At 36.2% G+C, this 21,321-nt stretch overlaps 1 protein-coding gene across 1 annotated transcript in view; it reads left to right on the plus strand.

Moving 5' to 3' along the window:
- The first annotated feature begins 522 nt into the window (after nt 1-522).
- Nucleotides 523-21,321, plus strand: part of TMEM106B (transmembrane protein 106B) — a 31,720-nt gene continuing 10,921 nt past the window's right edge. The window contains exons 1-4 of the mRNA XM_037836798.1: nt 523-666; nt 2,962-3,183; nt 6,121-6,184; nt 14,851-15,010. Of these exons, the coding sequence (XP_037692726.1) occupies nt 2,964-3,183; nt 6,121-6,184; nt 14,851-15,010 (444 nt within the window). The 5' untranslated portion in view covers nt 523-666; nt 2,962-2,963. The remainder of the gene's footprint in view (nt 667-2,961; nt 3,184-6,120; nt 6,185-14,850; nt 15,011-21,321) is intronic.

A 21,321-nucleotide genomic window follows, 5' to 3' on the forward strand; every position in this document is an offset into this window, starting at 1 on the left:
TTTGGGATAGTATCCTGCACTCATGTAACTAACCGCTGAGTTAAAGATCACACTATCAGGCTACCTGAGCACAACCCCCGCCTTCCCCCCCCCCAAAAGTATGACAGTATGAGCAAGACCAAACCAAAACAAAAAGCAGAGGTCCTATCCGCTTGCAGTTTCCTTCCTCAAGTGGTCAAAAGTTTTAAGCTAAAGACGATGCAACTTCTTGCATCCAGACGACTCCAAGGGGCCTATTCAGCTGATGGTCGAGTCAGACTGTACGAGTTTTCCCCTTTGCGAGAGGAAATGTCGTGATAGATAAAAAGGAGGAAAGGCTATTCTTAAGTCTTCCAAGGGTAGAATGGCCAGACTTTACTTTTAATTCTAGGAAAACGAAAGTAACGAAATCAAAAGAGAGTGAAATCACCTCGAAGCCCTTCCTGCCTTCAAAAAGGCAAAGTAACGACGCATGCGTTGTGCACGCCGCTGGCGCACAGTCACACGCCTCCGGGACCGTTTTGCGCAGGCGCGACTGGAGGTTGCAGCAGTGTCCGGCCTCAGCTGACGCGCGCCCTTCCCCCGCCCCCGCCCTCAGTTACCCGGCGTTCCTCACCCGGCGTTTTAGCCTTTGCTCCCGGGACTGCGGAGTCCCCAGCTCGGAACTGCCCCGTGCCCCGCGTGCCGGTAAGAGACCTCCGGACGCGCGGCCTCCAGATTCCCTTTTGGAGCGGGGCCGAGCGGCGGCGCCTTGGGAAGAGCCTGGCCTGGCGAGGAGGAGGGGAGGCAGCGGGGGAGCGGGGCCGACGTCGCGGCGCGCGGGGCCGGGTGGTGGAGGTGGTGTGTCCTGTCCTGGTTGCACCTCTTTAGACGTTCGACCAAAGCCCGGTGTTCGGGGTTGATTCTTGGTGTCCGCATCTTGAGCGTCAGTTGGTCCCTGTTTTGCTGTTGAGTTTTCTTACACTGTTGCGTTGATACATATAAAAATATATATATTTTTTTATCCTTACGATGTAGGCTGGTTGTTGGGGTTTTGTTTATGGAGCTGTTTGCAAGCCCTGGGCTTGCCTCCTTCCCAAGCCCTTTCAGAACTAAAACCAGTGTTTGCACAGGAGATCACGAGCCATTTCAATTTGATGGGGTGCTACACTCCTCCCTCAGATCCGCCCCAAGATTGAGTCTGTGATCTGTTTTGGTTTTCAGTAAATTAAGAGATTGCGATAGTAAGTCTGAACGCAGGGAAAAGGTTCTAGCCCGTCTTTTAAAAACAACTAGGGTCCGAGATAAAAGTAGTTGAACTTTCTCAGCTTGCTCTGACGAAATCTGCCAAGAAGGGCAGGCATACACAGAACTTGACAAAGTATGGGGTTTGTCCACCCGCTTTGATGAAATACCCAGCAGAGGCAGAACCTATGTAGGGAGATGTTAGATAAGGATAGAAAACAGGCTCGGGGTGAGAATTACTTGGCTTTCCTTCAAGGCCTTCCAATCTGATGCACATTAAGCCCTTCTGTATTAACTGAGATCCTAGAAAAGGTGCTCTGTGGGCACGCGGGGCCCATTATCCCAGTTCATTCAGTATTCCGCATAGCCCACTTTGTCATAGTAGGTGCGGTTGGTGATGTTAATTCATCTGGAACCCATCTGTGGCTGCAGGTGTTGGTATGACGGGGATTTTAAGTGAGCCAACTCAAGAGAAGATAATGTTTATTTTTCAGAAGTCACAGGTCATTTGTTTTTGAACTTAAATCGGCAACTTGTACCTAGGTTTAAAAAATATAGTGAAAATAATTCCTTATTCTTTGATTTTAAGTCTGTCTAGGTACCTAGTTGTATAGTTTTTTTATCCTAATGTTTGTACTATGTTTGAATGACTGTAACAAATGGATGGCATGCCAGTTTTAAAAAGTAAACTTCTTGGCGGTATAGGAGGAATTGAGTTATTTGAGGAATAAATTTTCCTATTCAAATTTACCTGTTTTATGAATGCCTATTATTGGTTTTTAGGAAGTGATAAAACACATATGGTCAAATTTAGATGTTAGGAAATATGTGATGTTTAAATCATTCTTATTCCTTCATTAGTTTTCTCCCAGAATATTGGCAGATTGGATTATATGACTTTTAAGTTCTTTTCAGCCTTAAAATTCTAGGATTTTAACTGCAATGTTATTGCTTTACCCACCTGCTGAGGTTATTTTCATGTAGAAACTAGTACTAATTATTTTTTCTTACTTGGGTTTTATATTTATATTTAATTTTCCCATGTTACTTTTTATTCTATTATCCTAAAATTTTGAAGTTAATGTTCTAAATTTTGCTATTTTGAATGGGCAAATTCATATTTTGGAATTTGACTTCATAATTTTAACTCTGCCATCTGTTGAATGACAGAAAAATCTGCAGGATATGGTTTCTGAGTTTCTTTTTGTTGCATGTGTTTAAATGTTTAAAGCAGGAAATCTGATTATGGAAGCTAGGGTGGGAAGGATTATGGATTTTTTTTTTAATCACAAAGGGGCATGAATTTGAAAAGTCTGCAAAATACTACTTTGAAGTTACCTGGTGAAACATATAACTTTACCTAGGTGGCATCTGCCCAAAGCAGCTTCTGCCTTTACTGTTAATTGTTATAAAAGTAGAATGTATTTTTGTTTTAATCTGAGAAAAACAAAGCCTACGTGTTTCTTTTTGGAGAACTCTCAGAAAGTATAGACCTTTGCCAAATGTTGGTGTTTAAACACACGTTATTATCACATGTCTGATTTCATAATATTTTGTTAGAAAAACACTCTGGATTCTAGTAAATGTCTCTCTTGTTTCAGACATTGTTTTGACTGAATATAATTGTAATATAAAAAATAAGTTGAACACTTCATTGAAATTTGTCCTAAATTAATTAAATTGGTGTAAATATCCCATAATGTTTCTGAATGTACCTTTTTCCTGAAGTTTGCTGTAAGATTTTTCTTTTTTATTTAGACATGGGGAAATCTTTTTCTCATTTACCTTTGCATTCAAATAAAGAAGATGCTTATGATGGAGTCACGTCAACTGAAAACATGAGGACTGGATTAGTTAACAGTGAACCCCATAATGAAGATGGAAGAAATGGAGATGTCTCTCAGTTTCCATATGTGGAATTTACAGGAAGAGATAGTGTCACTTGCCCCACTTGTCAAGGAACAGGAAGAATTCCTAGAGGTAAGTGTTATTTCATTATTTTTCCTTTGAAGAATGATTATAGGTATTTGCACAAATATTAGAAAACCTCTGGGTCTCAGCCACCATGTTCTAAAAGACCCTTACATTTAAAATTAAAGCTTCATGTGAGCTGTCTTCCATAAAAAGGACACAAAGAAACAAACCTAAATATTTTTAATTAAGATTCCTAAAAGCAGTAATGGAAAGCACTTCTCTACCCCCAGTATTTTTTTCTGCTATTACAGCAGATAGCACTGTCTCTTGAATGCAAACTTTTAGTCATATTTTGCATCTTTGAGGACATATTGTTGTCTCTGTGCCACATTGGGTGTTAGTGACAATTTAAGTGATTAACTTTTTTTAACTCATTATCTAAAGAATAATAAGTTGGGAATGCCTGAATTAATTGAAAAGGTCTGGTATATGAAGATGAAGATGAGACAAGTAGGAAAATAAATTAGTTTGTGGCATATCATAGGAGAAGTCAGAAGGGAATAATCCCCTAGGTGCTGTTCCTAGGTTACCTTAGTGGCAGTGACAACTGGTGGAAATAATAACAGTACCTTATGCTTTTCCATTCTCTGGTTGGTAAAAGCTGATACGTGACCCTGGAGAGACACTGAAGGCAGAGGGGCAAAGTGATAGTATAAGGAAGACCAGAGTCTCAGAGAAATGCCTTGGAGGATAGGTTTACATTTGAGCTGGCCTTTGAATACTGTAGCTTCAGCTTTGCAGGCATACTTTGAGGATAAAAGGATCATTGCAGTTAAAGGGATTAATACACCAGGCTGAGTCCAAAAAAAAAAAATTACTATTTTAGTAGTTTGGATATATTTTTCAGGTATGGCCAATAGGATTTTTTGATAGCCCGAATGTGCATTTTAGAGAAAGAAGGGAAACTTCACCTGAGCAACTGGGAAGAATGGAGTAGCCATTTAGTGAGATGGAAAGAAGCAGGTTTGGCTGTGTGCATCAGGGAGAGATGAAGAGCTCAATTTTGGTCATGTAAGTTTGGAGATGCATATTTGATATCTAAGTAGATACGTTTAGTGCCAGGCCTGGACTGGAGCCATCAGCATACAGACCGTACTTAGAGCCATGAGCTGAGGAAAGGCAGCAAGCTCCTCAGTGTGGCTAGAAAAGAGAAGGGCCCTAGCACTGAACACTGGGGCATTCCAACACTTTGAGGTTAGTGAGTTGAGAAGGGACTAGCAAAAGGCACCGAGAGAGCAGCTAGAGTGGGAGGAGGAAATTCCTGTGTGTGGTGTCCTAAAGGACAAGTGAAAAAAGTATACCAACGAGGAGAGGGAGATGAACTATGTCAGGTGCTACTATGTAATGTGAGGACTGAGAACTGACTATTAGATTTGGTGAATTCGGGTCACTGGAGACATTTATAAAAGCAGTTTTAGTGGCTTGATGGGAGCAAGTGCATGTATGGAGCGGGATGAAGAGCATGGGAAGAGAGAAGTATTGTAGAGAGAAAATGGCTTTTTTGAGGAGTACAGAAAAGGAGAGAAAAGAAGTGGTAGCTGCAGCAGATTATGAGGCCAGGAAAGGGATTTTATAAGACAGAATTAATAATAGGTATTTGTATGTTAGTGAGAATGATACATAGAGAAAATACTGATGATTCAGGAAAGAGGGGAGAATTATTGGAGCAATGCCTTGGGTAGGTGCAAGGTGATGAGATCTATTGCACAAGTGCAGAGGGTTGCTCTTATATAGGAGCATGGGTAGTTTATTCTTAATAATAAGAGAGAAGGTAGAGTCTCTGGACACAGAAACAGGTGGAGGGGTAGATGTGATGGAAGCTTGTGGAAATTGTCTTCTATTTGCCAGATCATGAGCTGACTGGGGATAGGGGAGAAGATATTGGAGGTTTGAAGGAAAAGGTGAAGTTATGAAATTGCAGTCTTGGAGAGTCAGACTGAGAGTGCGAACTAGGGAAATAGAGTATGATTGTTGGCACCATTAAGGGTGACTTGGTATTAGTGATTGTGAATATAAAATGAGACTAGTCAGTGTGGTCCTGTTTTTCTCTATCCATATTTTGTTGAGTGGATGTAGGTATAGTGGCTAGAGTTGATTTTAACCAGGGTTATAATTTAGCCAAATGAACACCGCTAAACCAGATAAGAAATGTATATATGCAGACACAGATACATATATACATATTATATGTATTTATTTACATGTGGATATAGTGGAGGGAGTGTAGATGAGCAGACGGATATGGAGGGGTAGGGAGGAATAATGACAGCATTTTGAAAGACTGGTCATTTGACTGGTGCTTTGATAGTTAATATGAAGATGAAGATTCAGCTTCTGGTAAGATTGGAGAATTGGCATTTAAAGGTAGCATATGAATGTAGCTCAACTCAAGAAAGGAATAATGGACTTTGAAGTGACAGTGTAGAGAGGGGTCTGACTTAAAAGAGCCCTGGAATAGACTCACTGTGTAGGGACTTAGTATGTGTCAGTTTGAGCTTTCAAGGGGGACAGTGTTAGAAGACCTGCAGGTATAGGGTGTTGGGACATGGAGGTAGCAATATGTTTTTTTCTTCTGCTTTTATCCAGATAACCAAATCAAAGTCTCGGTGAGATACTATGGAGTTAAAGAGAAGGGCCTAGTAAATCCAGATCTTCTGAAAGCTGGTACTTTTTAGATTTTTTTTTTTTTCAGTGGAAGAAAGAGTAATGGAGGCCTCATTCTTTACACTGTTTTTGCTTAGCTTGACATTTAGCCATGAGAAAACAGTGTCTGCTGTGGAGATAAACTTCTAGATAATTTTTGAAGACTTACAGAGCACTTTTCTAAAGGAATGAGATGAGAGCCAGATGATATTCTGGTCTTTTCCAGACCATGATGGGGAACCAATATATTTTTAATTAATCATATTGATAAGTTTCTAAACCTACTTCTTTTACTTTTAGGGCAAGAAAACCAACTTGTGGCATTGATTCCATATAGTGATCAGAGATTAAGACCAAGAAGAACGTGAGTAATTGTAATAAAATGGCAATTCTTTTTTTTTTGTTTCTGCTTTTTGCTTTTTACATGTGAATAATTCTGTAGTTAAGACTATGAAATGGGAAAATACTGTCAGGTTAAGTTATGACATTATATGTTTTTATCATTCAAAAAAACAAAAACAGGATTTCTGCTTGGGGTAAGGTCTTGAAAGCAGGATAGTATTTGAATCTTCTGAAATCTATTTATTAAAACAGTTCAAGAGTAGCAGCAGACACACACACCAAAAAAAAAAACAAAAATACCACACTCATGCAAAAATAGTTTCATCAAAAATTGATGATAAGACATTTCCTTCAACTCCAGAATAAAAATGGGTATTCAAACTGTGATGACAGCAGAGACCCAAACGTGCTTAGCAGCTGTGTAGTGGTTGTGAAGGGAAGCAAAAAGGTAGTTTCCAAATGTCCTAAGAGCCTTGAAACCCAAGGCAAATACTCTGCCCCAAAAGGAGAATTAACTTGTTAAAATGGTAAGACACTGCATGCTCTAATTTGAAGAGGGTACAAGAAAGACTGCAGAGATTCACTAAGGGACCTTGAGAAAATCAGAATGAACTGGAGAATCCTAAGCCTTTAAGTACCTTAGGAAAACTCAACAAAAACTCTCTTGCATAAGGACAGAGATACATCCCGAAGAGGGGGAAATCCCTGCTGGAGATAGAATCCACTTTGCACAGGGCAGTGATAATGGGGGTAAAGGAGAGAAAAGTTCAGGTACTAGGGAGACAATCTCAGAACTATAAATGTACGTAAGTATAGAGACCATCTGTTTTTAATACTTCGAACAGTAGAGGAGGGAATCCTTCAGGAGTGAAACTAGGAAAGCAGCACTGGCCCATTCCCATCTCCTAAACTGGAACCTTCTCTTAAAAGTACAAAAAGCCCCATCTCTTTTAAACATGAAGAGTAGAAAAAAAGATTACAGTCAGGGATTGAACAAAGATATTGACCACAAAAAAAAAAAAAAGAAGAAAGAAAATGAACTGAACAGAATGTTGACAGATGGTAAAAGAAGATGAATATTTTAACTTAATATTTTCAAATATTCTGGAATAAATTAAGAAACTATAGAAGCTATGACGGAATAGCATAAATAGGATATTGAAAAGCTCAAATGTGATGGGTAAACAATAGGAGGATATGAAAACAAAGTCTACAGACCTCTGGAAAGAATTAGAAACTAGTAATTCTTTCAGAAATGAAGACAAACTAGAAGAATACATGTTCAAATAGATGCCATGGGAAGTACAGTAAGGGAAATAGTATAAAAAGGAGGAAACAAAAGAAAAACACAAACAAATTAATGGAAAGGATCTAAGAGAAAATGATATTCAAATAATATTCAAAGAAGATTGAATAGATACATAATTGGAATCCCTGAAGAAGAAAATCAAAGAAATAGAACTGAACAGATAGTGAACATTTAACGTAAGAATGCTTTCCTGAAGTAAAAGGAAATTTGAATCTACGTTAAAAAGACATAGTGTGATCCTGGGAAAATAAACCTATTTTAGTGAAATTACTGGACTTTGAAGGTAAAAAATTCCTTTGCACACACAGGCAAAGGATCAATTAATTTATAAGAGAAAATTGGATTGGTATGCTGCTTCTTGACCATTGTGCGTCAAACAAGAAGACAATAAAGCAACATATTTAAAATAATCATGGAAATAAAATGAACTGAGTAAGGGTTTTATAAACAGTCAATCTGATTGTTAGGTGTAAAATGCAACGATAATTATGAACATGCAACCTGAGAGTAGAGAAACCTTTTCTAGCTATGATTTGAAATCCACAAATAATGAAAGAAAAGATTAATAAATTTGACAAATTATAGATATATAGATTATTAGATATATATTTTTGAAAACAAAATATTAATTGAAGTCAAAGTAAAAATGGCAAACTGGGAAGCAGTGTCTGCAACTTACATCACAGACAAAGGGTCAGTATCCCTACTCAATAAAGACCTTCAAAAATTGAGAAGGAAAAGGCCAACTGGCAAATTTAAAAATAAGAGCTATGAATAGTTAGATCCCAAAAAAGAAATAAAATGGCCTTAAAACATAGGAAATGATTTCTCATAAGAGAAATGCAAATTAAACTACACTGAGATACCATTTCTCATCTATCAGATTAGCAAAAATCCAAAATTTTGACAACATATTTTGTTGATAGTGCTGTGTATAAAAAAGCACACACATGCATTACTACTGTAGAAGAATTTGGCATTATTGAGCATAATTAAATATGCATTTACCCTTTGGCTCAGGAATTTTACTTTGTAAAATATATTCTAAGAAGAGTTGGCAAAAATACTAAATGGCATGTGCACAGGTTATTCATTGTGCCAATGTTGATAATAGTAAAAGACTAGAAATAACCTGAATGGCTAATAATAGGGGACTGGTTGAATAAGTTATGCTTTATCTATGCAGTGGTAAAATGCAAAGAGAAAGAGAACTATATTTTACAACTGTGGTAACCAGAACACATTTTTATTTGAAACACACACACACAGAAAAACAATGAAGTGAAAAACCAAAAACTAATAAAATTGGAAAATGCATTTGGGTGGGAACTTGGAAGAGGGAAACAGATAATCAAGTGAGATATCTATATAAAGTTTTAGCTTTAGAACTGTGTAATTTTTTTACATAACTAAAAACATTAAATTAAAAAAGAGCTAAAAATGGAAGCAAACAGAAACAACTGAACTAGGATGGTGGCATGAAAACATATTTTTTCTGTCAATGTTTAGTGAGATGTGTTCTAAATGGCAAAAAGAACCACAATAAAATTCTAAATTGTACTCAGTAGTTGCATTGCTAGTAGCAATGTTGGCTTTATTTTGAAATTATATAGATTTTTTAGAATAAAGCAAATAAGTAATTATGTAGATGCTTTAAGGAAACAAGATTTTTATTGGAGAGCAAAGAGGTATGTGTACAAAATAAATCTGCATTCTTATTTCCATCCAAGATGGAGTTATAGGGACTGGGTTAATCCTCCCACCAGAAACAACTAAAAAAACAAGACAGATATATGAAACAATGTTTTCAGACAGTAGAATCAGGTGGCACAGGACGACGATCTCTGAGAAGGGGCAAACGAGCAATATGTGCCTTACCATTGCCCAGGGTTCCAGGCTACAGCACAAGGAAAGGAAATTTGGAACAGTCTGGGAGGCCAAGAGTTAGCCAGGCAGAGTGCTAGAGAAGAGAGAGTTGCACAGAGAGAAAGCTCCAGAGATCTGATGAGGATGCTTCTAGAGTCTTCAACTAAGTACTGATCAATACATATGTGAGGAACGTATTTGAGTCTGGAAACAGGACCACCCAAAAAGAGCAAAGAGAATAATCCTCAGAGCTCACACAGCCAGGAATAGTTGTTTCCACCAACCAGTGTGAGAAACATCATTCACAGGTTGTGTTTGTTTGAAACTGTTATGGACCCCAGAAGAGCCATGATAGAAACATGACAAAGACATCATCAGTATAAGAAACATCATGGTCTTGTAGGGAAGGCAGACAGGAAAGCAAGTGATTCTAGTTATCTATATTGTTCCTGTAAGAGGTATGCCCAGTGTGCTATAAGGACAGAGTAGAATAGTATCCAAATCTTTCTGCAGAATCAGGGAAGTCTCCAGAGATGAAATATCAGCTGAGTCAGAGCAGTAGAGAAAGTAGAAGTGGAAATTCAGTCAAGAGAGAGGAGCATGTGTAAGGGCAAGAAGGAGCAACTGTTAATGATTAAGTGGACAGTGATAGAAATGAGGCTTGAGAAGATGTCAGGGACCAGTCTTTACATCTATAGTAAGAAATTTAAACTTTATTCTGAAAACTGCAAAACTCCTCAAAAATTTTTAGGAGTTTCAGGTTTGCATTGAAAAATAATTACTTTCAATTTGTAGTGAAATTATATCATTTTGTAAACAACTTTCTTTAGCTACAAGGTGGGGGGGGTAGGGCATGTGGCAAGGTAGATAGAATATTATATATATTAGGTGTTCTGTGTACATACTTTAAGTATGTCAGTTAATCTTCAAATAAACCTATAGAATTTATAGTTGAGGAAAAGAATAAATTGCCTAAAGTGTTACAGCTAGGAAATGATAGAAGTAAAATTCTAACCTGATTCTAAGTAGAGCATATAACTCTCGTAACTTCATTAGTATATGTCTCTCAGGATTCCGTTACTGTCCCTAGAGACACAAGAAAAATAGTCAGTTGTCACTGATAAGATCTGTATACTTAGTGAATTAGCAGATTTTTCAATTTGGGTTGAAATATTAAGCAAATTGTTATTTTATTGTCCCAGTGGGCTCAATAAAATTTCTGTGACTGTAAACTTGGGGTGCAAAGTAGTTTAGAACACTTTAATTATATTCACAGCCTGTAAGCACTGAGTAGATTATGGTCACCCACTCAAATAATTAAAAACAAAACAACACTAAAGAATAAGAAAATTTATCCAAGTTGAGTTATTTTATCATGATGATTTTTGAACTCTTTATGCCACTTTTGGGTGTTTTGGTGTATTGTAGGTACTTAAACGTGCTTGAATTACCTATTATGTATTTATGTTAACAAACATCTATAAGAGGCACTTTTTTTAAAAATACATTTTTTATTGTGAAATTTAACATGCATCTACAACAACATATACAGAACAGCAATATATACAAAATAGTGATAACTTTCAAAGTACGACCCAACAAGTAGTTAGAGAGCAAATTTCAAAGAATGCCACGGGCTGCAGTTCCACAATCTCAGCCACTTCCCCACTGTGATATACGACATCTATACAGAAAGATGACAACCCTCAAAAGTACGATCCAACAAGTGGTTATATAGGTAATTTCAAAGAATGTTATGGGTTACATTTCCACAGTTTCAGTCATTTCCTTATGTGAAATATAAGATATATACAAAAAGGTGGTAACTTTCAAAGTACAATTGAACGAGCAGCCATAGAGCAAACTTCAAAGAATGCCACATTACAGATCGATGATTTCAGTTATTTCCTTCTAGCTATTCTAATACCCTAGCATCAAATATATATATATATGAAGATTCAGTATTCGTAATCCTTTCTGAGATCCCATCTTGTCTGTTGCTACACCTTCCTCTCATTTAATCACTTTCTTGATCTTCAGGGGTGTCTAGGCAGTGACCAGCCTAACTTGTTCATATTGAAAAGAGGTGTCAACATTATGGGGAAGGGGGGCTGCATCAAGTTGATGTTCTTAAAGAAGCTGTTGCCTCTGGGTTTTAGGACTTGACTGGCATAGGAACACACTGGCAGATTTAAGTTTCTGAAAAATATACTTAGTGAAATTTTATAGAGTCTCAGATAGGGACCTTAGGTATTTCGGGTCTACTGTTGGTTAGAGCTTGGCATACTGTGGCCATTTGGAATATCTAGCTGGCGCTTGCCTAAGAGTGACCTCCAGGATAGCCTCATGACTATTTGAAATCTCTTAGCCGCTGTAACCTTATTTTGTTAGGTTTCTTTTCCCTCTTTTGGTCAAGAAGGCATTTCATTGTTCAGGGAGTTCACGTTAGTGGTAATATATAATATCTCTCCTTTTGTGTCTGACTTATTTCACTCAGCATTATTTCTTCAAGGTTCATCCATGTTGTCGTATGTTTCAGGAGCTTGTTCCTTCTTACTGCTGCATACTGTTTCATCATATGTATGTACTATATTTTGTTTATCCATGTGTCTGTTAGAGGACACTTGGATTGTTTCCAGCTCTTGGCAATTGTGAACAATGCTGCTGTGAACATCGGTGTGCAAATAAATGTCTGTCTGTGTCACTGCTTTCAGATCTTCTGGGTGTATACTGAGAAGTGAAATTACTGGATTGTAGGGTAACTCGATATCCATTTTTCTGAGTAACTGCTGAACTATCTTCTACAGCCGCTGTACCATTATACATTGCCACCAGCAATGAATAAGATTCCAATTTTGCTACATCCTCTTCAGCTTTTGTAGTTTCCTATTTGATTAATGACAGCCATTCTCACTGGTGTGAGAAGGTATCTCATTGTGGTTTTGATTTGTATTTCCCTAATAGCTAGTGAAGATGAACATTTTTTCTTGTTTTTTTTTTTTTAGCTATTTGTATTTCCTCTTTGGAAAAGTGTTTTTTTTTTTCGTATCTTTTGCCCATTTTATAAATGGGCTGTTTGTACTGTTGTCGTTGAGTTGTAGGATTTCTTTATATATGCGGGATATCAGTCTCATCAGATGCTTGATTTCTAAATATTTTCTCTCACTGCATTGGCTGCCTCTTCACCTTTTTGACAAATTCCTTTGAGGTATAGAAGCTTTTGATTTTGAGGAGTCCCCATTTATCAATGTTTTCTTTTCATTGCTTGTGCTTTGGGTGTAAGGTCTAAGAAGCTACTTTGTAGGAGGCACTTTAATAGCTGTTGTGAGGCATGCAAAGATTAGATCCATCAAGGCATTTAGAAAGGGGATGGTGAGGAGTAAAGAGTAGAAGAAAGGATAAAGTGACCATTTTTTGAATGACAAGAATGTAAGGAAGAGGTAAAGTAAGTGATACGCAAAACAGAAACAAATAAGGGTGTTGTAGGCTTTCAGCAGAGGGCAATATATGGGAAATTATTTCTTAAAGCTAGATTTTGGGGGTAAATTCAAAGATAAGAAATTTTCACCTATGGAGACTAGAGAGGGAGAGATGGAAGAGTTTCATTTCAGGAGGGAGTTAAAAGAACAAAAAAGGTATAATATCTCCTTTCTTGATTTTAAAGAAACAGCGTAACAACATCTTTAAAGCAGAGTTGATTAAAAGAACTGAGTATGTAAAGACTAGGATATTGAGACTCAAAAAGGGTTGATCATAGTCTCAGTGAGGTTGGTGAGGCATGTTGTTATGTCTCTTTTTTTAAGGGCTTCCCAGGTGGTTCTTATGAGCCATCACTTTAGGAGATCGTTTAATGATAAAACTTTGCTAATTCTGCTTCAGTGAATTCATAAGGGAATTTTGAAATCTATATTTTTATAAAGCTCCCTGACTTGTTTCTCATGTGCAGCCTGGCTTGGAAATCACTGTGTAAATGCTTTATCCGCTATGAGCCTGAAATTCCAACTGCAAAGAAGCGAATTAATCTTTAACAGAGAAATTTTAACAGTTAATAGACTCGGAGCCAATCTTCCCCAATAGTTTAAAACTGTGAAAATTTTATAAAAGTATAGATCTTTTCTTGCTGGTATGGTATATGGAAAGAAAAATTCAAGTTGAAAATAATCTGTTCTAAATATTTCCTTAGGTAATTTTTTAAAAACATTTTTTATTGTGAAATGTAACATATATACAGAAAAGTGGTAACTTTTAGAGTATGGTTCAACAAATAGAGAGCACATTTCAAAGTATGGTATGGGTTACAGATCCACAATTTCAGTCATTTCCTTTTAGCTGTTCTAATATACTAGAGACTAAAAAGAAATATCTATGTAACGATTCAATAGTCATAATCATTTGTTAAATCCTGTCTTGTCTGTTGCTATTCCTCCCTCATTTGATTACTGTCTCAATCTTCAGGAGTGTCTGGGCAATGACCACTCTAACTTGTTCATATTGAAAAGGGGTGTCAACATTATGGGGAAGGGGGATGCAGCTGGTTCATGTTCCTGAAGAGGCTGGTGCCTCTGGATTTGGGGACTTATGTGGCATAGAAACAATCTGGAGATTTTAAGTTTCTGAAAAATAAAACTAGTGAGTGAAACTTTTATGGAACGTCAGGTAGAGACCTGGGTATTTAGGGTTTTCAGGAACACTATTGGTTGGGGCTTGGCATACTGTGGCAGTTTGCAGTATTTAGGTGCCGCTTGCATAAGAGTAACCCCCAGAACAGCGTCTCAACAATATTTGAATTCTCTTAGCCACTGAAACCTTATTTTGTTACATTTCTTTTCCCCCTTTTGGTCAAGAAAGCATTCTCAATCCCACAATGTCAGGGCCAGGCTCATTCCTGGAAGTCATGTCCCATATCACCAGGGAGTCTCACACCCCTGGGAGTCATGTCCCACATAGTGGGGGGAAGATAATCAATTTATTTGCAGAGTTGGCCTTAGAGAGGATCCACATCTAAGCAACAAAAGAGGTTATCTGGAAATGACTTTTAGGCATAATTATAGGTAGGCTTAGCCTCCCCTTTATAGAAGTAAATTTCATAAGAACAAACCTCAAGATCGAGGGCTTGACTTATTAAGTAGGGGTTCCCTAATTTCATGTAGCAAATATTCTATCCAAAATAAACGATGTCTCACATTATGCTTACTTAGTTGTACAATCATCATTACTCAATTTTTGACAATTATTGTAACCCAAAACACCCCATAACTTACCATTCCCCGCCCCCCCATTATTTATCCCTAGTATTTGTGTGGTACTAGTAAGGTGTTCCTATTAAATATAGTCCATAGCATGCAATAGATAGATTTTCCCATATATCACTCTGTAGTTATCTTTGTATAAGTGTCATACCTTTGAAGTAGATCATGCAAGAACTTATTTATGTTTGTAGTGCTAATCTTCCTTACGTACTTTTTGAATGTATATATTTAACATATAATTAAATATTCCATTTTCCTTTTCAGAAAGCTGTATGTGATGGCTTCTGTGTTTGTCTGTCTGCTCCTTTCTGGATTAGCAGTGTTTTTCCTTTTCCCTCGCTCTATCGACGTGAAATACATTGGAGTAAAGTCAGCATATGTCAGTTATGATGTTCAGAAGCGTACAATATATTTAAATATCACAGTAAGTACAAAATTATATTAGAAATATTTGACTTTGTTCCTTTATCCTGCTAAGCAGCATTTTGTCCCTGTTAGGAGGATGTTTGTTGAATATGATTAGTTGGTTTGCTTTCTGTGTGTCTTTACCATATTGACCTTCTTTACTATTTTTGGTTCTGCTGAAAATGGCAAATAATGAATATTGGTAATTCTATATTTACAGAATGTAGTATACTTAGACTTAATTATTAGCATATATGTGTATTTGCTAACAATACATTCACAGTTGCAGACATTTTCATTTATATATAAAGATATACAACCACACTTACATACATGTACAAGTGTATTTGCATACACATTTTAAATGAGATCACTGTACATTTTCCCATAATAAATGATTGCATATATTCTATCACATGGCTGTATTACAGTTTACTCGACCATTTTCTTGATAGATATTTGGTTTCACTATTATGACTATGTTTTTAGAAAACATCTTTCTGCTTAAATTTTGTTTCCATTTTAGGATATTTCTTTAGGAAAAATTCCTAAAAGTAAATTTGCTAATTAAAGATTTAGATAATTTAAGTCTTTTGATAATAGTTCATTATTTTAAATCTTGTGATTGTGGTCCCTTTTGGGCTTACTTGCTTTGTTGGCAGTAAGCAACAAAATGTGTAACCCTTACTAAATTTTTATTAGTTATTTTTTCTTTTTCTTGATGTTTATCTTTTCTTTATGTTTCTCTTTTTAACTTTCAATATATTTTTTTCTAATTCTCGTAAGTAATTTTGTCCTCAACCTTTTTTTGATGACTGAGTCCTTTAATATTCTGATGAAAGCTATGGGCAGTTTGGTAAAAGGACACTTAACAACATTATTTTGCATATACAATTTCAGAAGACTCCTAGATAGATCCTCCTGAATGCCATTCATTGTTCTGTAGTAGGAGCTATGTTGACCTTAAATTAAGAATTCCTTTCCTATAGTGCCTAAAAAATGAAATTGACATGAGTATTAAGAGCCAATTAGATAAAAAATATTTATTTAGATAAGTCATTTCTGTGATTACACCAAATTTTATTTCATTTCTTTACATTTACAACTATAGTTATTTGAATGACTACATAAATGAGATCATATAGTTTCTGATTTTTAGCACTTTGTTTATAATTATCCTTTTGGTACTAAAGCTGTCTTTTCTCTTTCCGCTCATCCCATCTTTCAGTATCTTTCTCCATATTCATGTTAACTTATATAGATACATAAACTCATATGTTTAGTCTTTTTAATCATTTTTTTTTAAATATCATATTTGTCTTTTTATGTATCCTACTTTTCTCACTTGTTATAAACCTTGTAGAAATCTCTTCTAGTTACCTGGCTTAGGGTTAGTTCATTATTTTTAATGGCTGCATGGTATTCCATGGAGTAGTTAATAAAATTTATTCATTCATTTCCTTTACAGATAGGCATTTGCATTATTTTCATTTTTTTTTCCCCACTGCACAGACCAATTTCATTAATTCTAATGTTTTAATTTCTGTGGAATAGATGCTCAGAAGTGGGAATGCTAGGTCAAATGATGTATATAAATTTTGTTTTAATGGATTTTGCTAGATTATTTATCAAAATGGCTGTAACACATCACATATTTGACAGCAGTGAGCAAATACTCCCCCCCCACTTACCCTTCTATATGAATTTGATGATTGGCATTTCTATGTCTGCAAAGAAGTCTGTTAGAATTTCAGTTGGAGTTGGAATTGTGGTGAACTGTATATTGCTTTGGGGAGAATTGACATCTTAGTAATTGTTTTGGTTTGCTAAAGCTGATGAAATGCAATATACCAGAATTGGGTTGGCTTTTACAATGTAGATTTATTAGTTTACAAAGGTACAGTTGTAAGGCCTTAAAAATGTCCCAACTAAGGCGTCAACAGGGTGATACCTTCTCTGAAGACCAGCTGCTGGCATCTGAGTCACCTCTGTTACATGCAAAGGTACATGGCTGGAGTCTGCTGGTCCTTCTCTCCCAGGTTTCATTGCCTCAGCTTCTGGTTCTCTGCCTGTGGCTTTTTTCCTAAACTTCTCTGGGGCTTTTTCCACGAGCTTTTGGTTTGCATCTCTTAGCTTCTTTATGTGTTTTACCCTCTTACAAAGGACTTCAGCAAGAGGATCAAGACTCACCCTGAATGAGGCAGGTCACGTCTCAATTGAAATAACCTAATCAAAAGGTCCCACCCACAATAGGTCTACACCCACAGAAATGGATTAAAAGAACATGGCCTTTTCTGGGGTACCTAACAGCTTCAAATTACCACGGTAATATTTAGTGTCGTAATCCATGAACACAAAATGTCTTTCCATTCATTTTGGTCTTCTTTAGTTTTTTTTCAACATTGTTTTGTAGTTTTCTGCATACAAGTCCTTTACATCCTTGGTTAAAATTTATTCCTTTATATTTGATTCCTTTAGTTGCTATTATAAGTGGATTTTTTTCTTGATTTCCTCTAATGTATAGAAACACCAGTAATTTTTGTATGTTGCTTTTGTACTCTGCCATTTAGCTTTAATAGCTTTGCTTTGGATTTTTCAGGATTCTCTCTATATAGAATCATAACCTCTGCAAATAGGCACAGATTTACTTCTTCCTTTCCTATTTGGATGCCTATTATTTATTTATTTCTTTTCTTTTTTTTTTTTTTTTGCCAAACTGCTCTGGCTAGAATTTCCAGCAGTATGTGAATAACAGTGGTGACAGCGGGCATCCTTGTCTTGTTCCAGAGCTTACCTGACCTTTGGGGGAAATTTTTCAGTCATTCACCATTGAGTATGATATTAGCCATAGTTTTCTCATATATGCTTATTATAGTGTTAAGGATGTTTCCTTCTGTTCCTAGTTTTCTGAGTGTTTTTATCAGGAAGGCATGTTGCATTTTGTCACATGCTCAATTGAGATCACATGTGTTTTTTGTTTTTGTAACAGTACATACAACCTAAAATTTCCCTTTTAAACCCCACTCAGATAAAGAATTCAATGGATCATGCAGATCTTATCCTTTGTTATATTAATGTGGTATATACATTAATAGCTTTTCCTATGTTGAAGCACCTTTGCATACCTGAGATAAATCCCACTTGATCATGATCTGTAATTTTTTTTAATGTGCTATTGGATTCAGTTTGGTAGGATTTTGTTGAGGGTTTTTACATCTGTATTCTTGGGAGATGTTGGTCTGTAATTTTCTTTTCTTGTTATTTCTTTATCTGGCTTTGGTGTTAAGGTGATGCTGACCTCAAAGAATGAGTTGGGAAGTGCTCCTTCCTCTTTAGTTTTTGGAAGAGTTTGAGCAGGATTGGTGCTAATTTGTCTTTGAATGTTTGGTAAAATGCACCATTGAAACTGTCTGGTCCTGGGCTTTTCTTTGTTGATTACTGATTCAGTCTCTTATTATTGGTCTGGTGAGATCTATTTCTTCTAGTCTCAGTGTAAGTTGTTTGTGTGCTTCTAGGACGTTGTTTATCTAGGTTATCTAATTTGTTAGCATATGATTATTCATAGTATACTCTTATAATTCTTTTTATGTTTGGGGTCTGTAGTAATGTCCCACTTTTGTTCCCAATTTTAGTTATTTCCATCTTTTTTCTTTGTCAGTCTAGGTAAAGTTTTGTCAATTTTATTGATCTTTTGAAAGATCTATGGTTTTATTGGTTCTATCTTTTTTTATTCTCTCTTTTTTAAATTTATTTCCGCTCTAATCTTTCTTTATGTCCTTCTGCTCACTTTGGGTATAGTTTGTTCTTTTTCTGGTTCCTCCAGATGTAAGGTTAGATCTGTGATTTATGCTAGCTGTTTCATCTTTTTTAATATAAGCATCTACAGCTATAAATTTCCCTCTGAGCACTGACTTCGCTGTGTCTCATAAGTTTTGATAAGTTGTGTTTTCATTTTCATTCGTTTCAGGATATTTCCTGATTTTCCTTGTGATTTCTTCTTTGATCCATTGGTTGTTCACAGGTATGTTGTTTAACTTTCATGTAACTATGGATCATGATCTGTAATTTTTTTTAATGTGCTATTGGATTCAGTCTGTAAATTGATTTCTAACTTTATTTTATTGTGATCTCAGAACATGCTTTGTATATTTCAGTCTTTTTAAATTTATTGAGACTTGTTTTGTGACCTAACATATGGTCTATCCTGGAGAGTGATCCATGTGCACTTGAGAAGAATGTGTATTCTGCCTTTTTTTGGGTATAATGTTCTCTATATGTCTGTTTGGTCTAGTTCATTTATAATATTATTCAGGGTCTTCATTTCCTTATTCATCTTCTGTCTAGATGTTCAATCCATTGTTGAAAGTAGTATATTGAAGTCACCAACTATTCTTATATAGGTGTCTTATTTCTCTCTTCATTTATAAGTCTTTGCCTCATTTTGGGGCACTGAGGTTAGGTGTATAAATGTTTGTGATTATTATTTCTTCTTGGTGGATTGACCCTTTTATTAATATATATAGTGTCTTTGTCCCTTGTAACAGTTTTTGACTTAAGGTCTATTTTGTTGGATATTGGTTTAGTTACCTCAGCTGTCTTGGTTATTAATTGCATGAAATATTTTTTCCATACTTTTCACCTTCAACCTATTTTTGCCTTGTGTATAGGTGAGTTTCTTGTATATAATATATAGTTGGATTGTGATTTTTTTTTAATCCATTCTACCAATTTATGACTTTTGATTGGGAAGTTTAATCTATTTAGATTCAGTGTAATTACTGATAAGGCAGGACTTCAGCGATTTTGTCCTTTGTATCTTATATGTCGTATGTTTTTGACCTTCCCCAAGGCTGTGATATGTTCAACTCCTCCCCCAACTCTGGGCCACCTTTTTACCTAGTAAGTATACCATACCACTGGGGTTTTGCATTCACCCATGTAATTACCTTTACTGGAGATCTTCACTTCTTCATACTGCTACAAGCTACTATCTCTTGTCCTTTTCTTTTAACCTGAAGAATTCCCTCTAGCATTTCCTGTAGGGCAAGTCTCTTGATTTCTTTTAGGGCAGGTCTCTTGGTAACAATTTCTCATGGTTTTTGTTTTTCCGTGAATATCTTAAAGTCTCATTTTTGATGGATACTTTTGACAGATAAAGAATATTTGGCAGTTTTTCTTTCAGTACTTTAAAATGTCATACCACTGTCTTCTTGCCTCCATACTTGCTGATGAGAAATCAGCATTTAGTCCTGTTGAGGATTCCTTGTAGGTGAGATTGCTTTTCTCTTGTTGATCTCAGAATTCTCTCTTTATCTTTGGCATTTGACATTTTCATTAATATGTGTCTTGGACTAGATCTGTTAGGGTTTATCCTATTGGGAGTTTGTTGTGCTTCTTGGGCATGTATATTTATGTCTTTTGTAAGATTTCAGAAATTTTCGGGTAGTATTTTTTCAAGTATTCTTTCTGCCCATTTGTCCTCCTTTCCTTCTGGGACTCCCATAATGCTTATATTGTTACATTTCATGTTGTCCCACTGGTCCCTTAGGCTTTACTCACTTTTTTTTTTTTTTTTTTCTTATTTTCTCTGTCTGCTCTTCTCACTGTAGGGTTTCAATTATCCTATCTTCTGGTTTGCTGATTCTGCCTTCCGCCTGTTCACATCTCCTGTTAAATGTCTCTAGTTTATTTTTAATCTCTAGGGTTGTGTTTTTATTCCTATAAGTTCTGTTGTTTCTTTTGAAACTTTCTAATTCTTATTGTTCACATACCATCTTTCTTATATCCTGTATTTCTTGTCTAAATTTAGTTTATTTTTATCCATATTTTCCTTTAACTCCTTGAACTGATTTAGGAGATTTGACCAAATGTCTTTGATTAGTTATTCCACTGTCTGTTTCCTCTAAAGTTTTAATTTACTCCCTTTACTGAGCCATCTTTCCTGTTTCTTTGTATAGCTGTGATCTTTTGTTGATGTCTGGTCTTTTGATAGTTTTGATTTCCTAATTCTGGAAGGCAATTTCTCCCTCTTGCTTAGGGTTTTAGTGTAGCTTGACTGTGTGTTAAGACTCTTCTTCTGTTAAACAGCTTGTGTTTAACAGTTTGGATTTCCTCACATCTTTCTGCACCTGCCCCTTGGGCATGCACAGTAACTGTGAAGGTTACCTATTTACGAATGTTTCGCCACTACAAGAGGATTTTCTTTCCTCGGTTCTTCCTCCTGTAGTCCTGGGCAGTTCTCTTTGTTTGCACACAAATTTCCCTCTCCAAAGGCTGTGATATGTTCAACTCCTCCCCCAACTCTGGGCCACCTTTTTACTCCAGCTTTCA

This window comes from Choloepus didactylus, chromosome 5 (genome assembly GCF_015220235.1).
Source record: "Choloepus didactylus isolate mChoDid1 chromosome 5, mChoDid1.pri, whole genome shotgun sequence".
NCBI classification, from domain to species: Eukaryota; Metazoa; Chordata; class Mammalia; order Pilosa; family Megalonychidae; genus Choloepus; species Choloepus didactylus.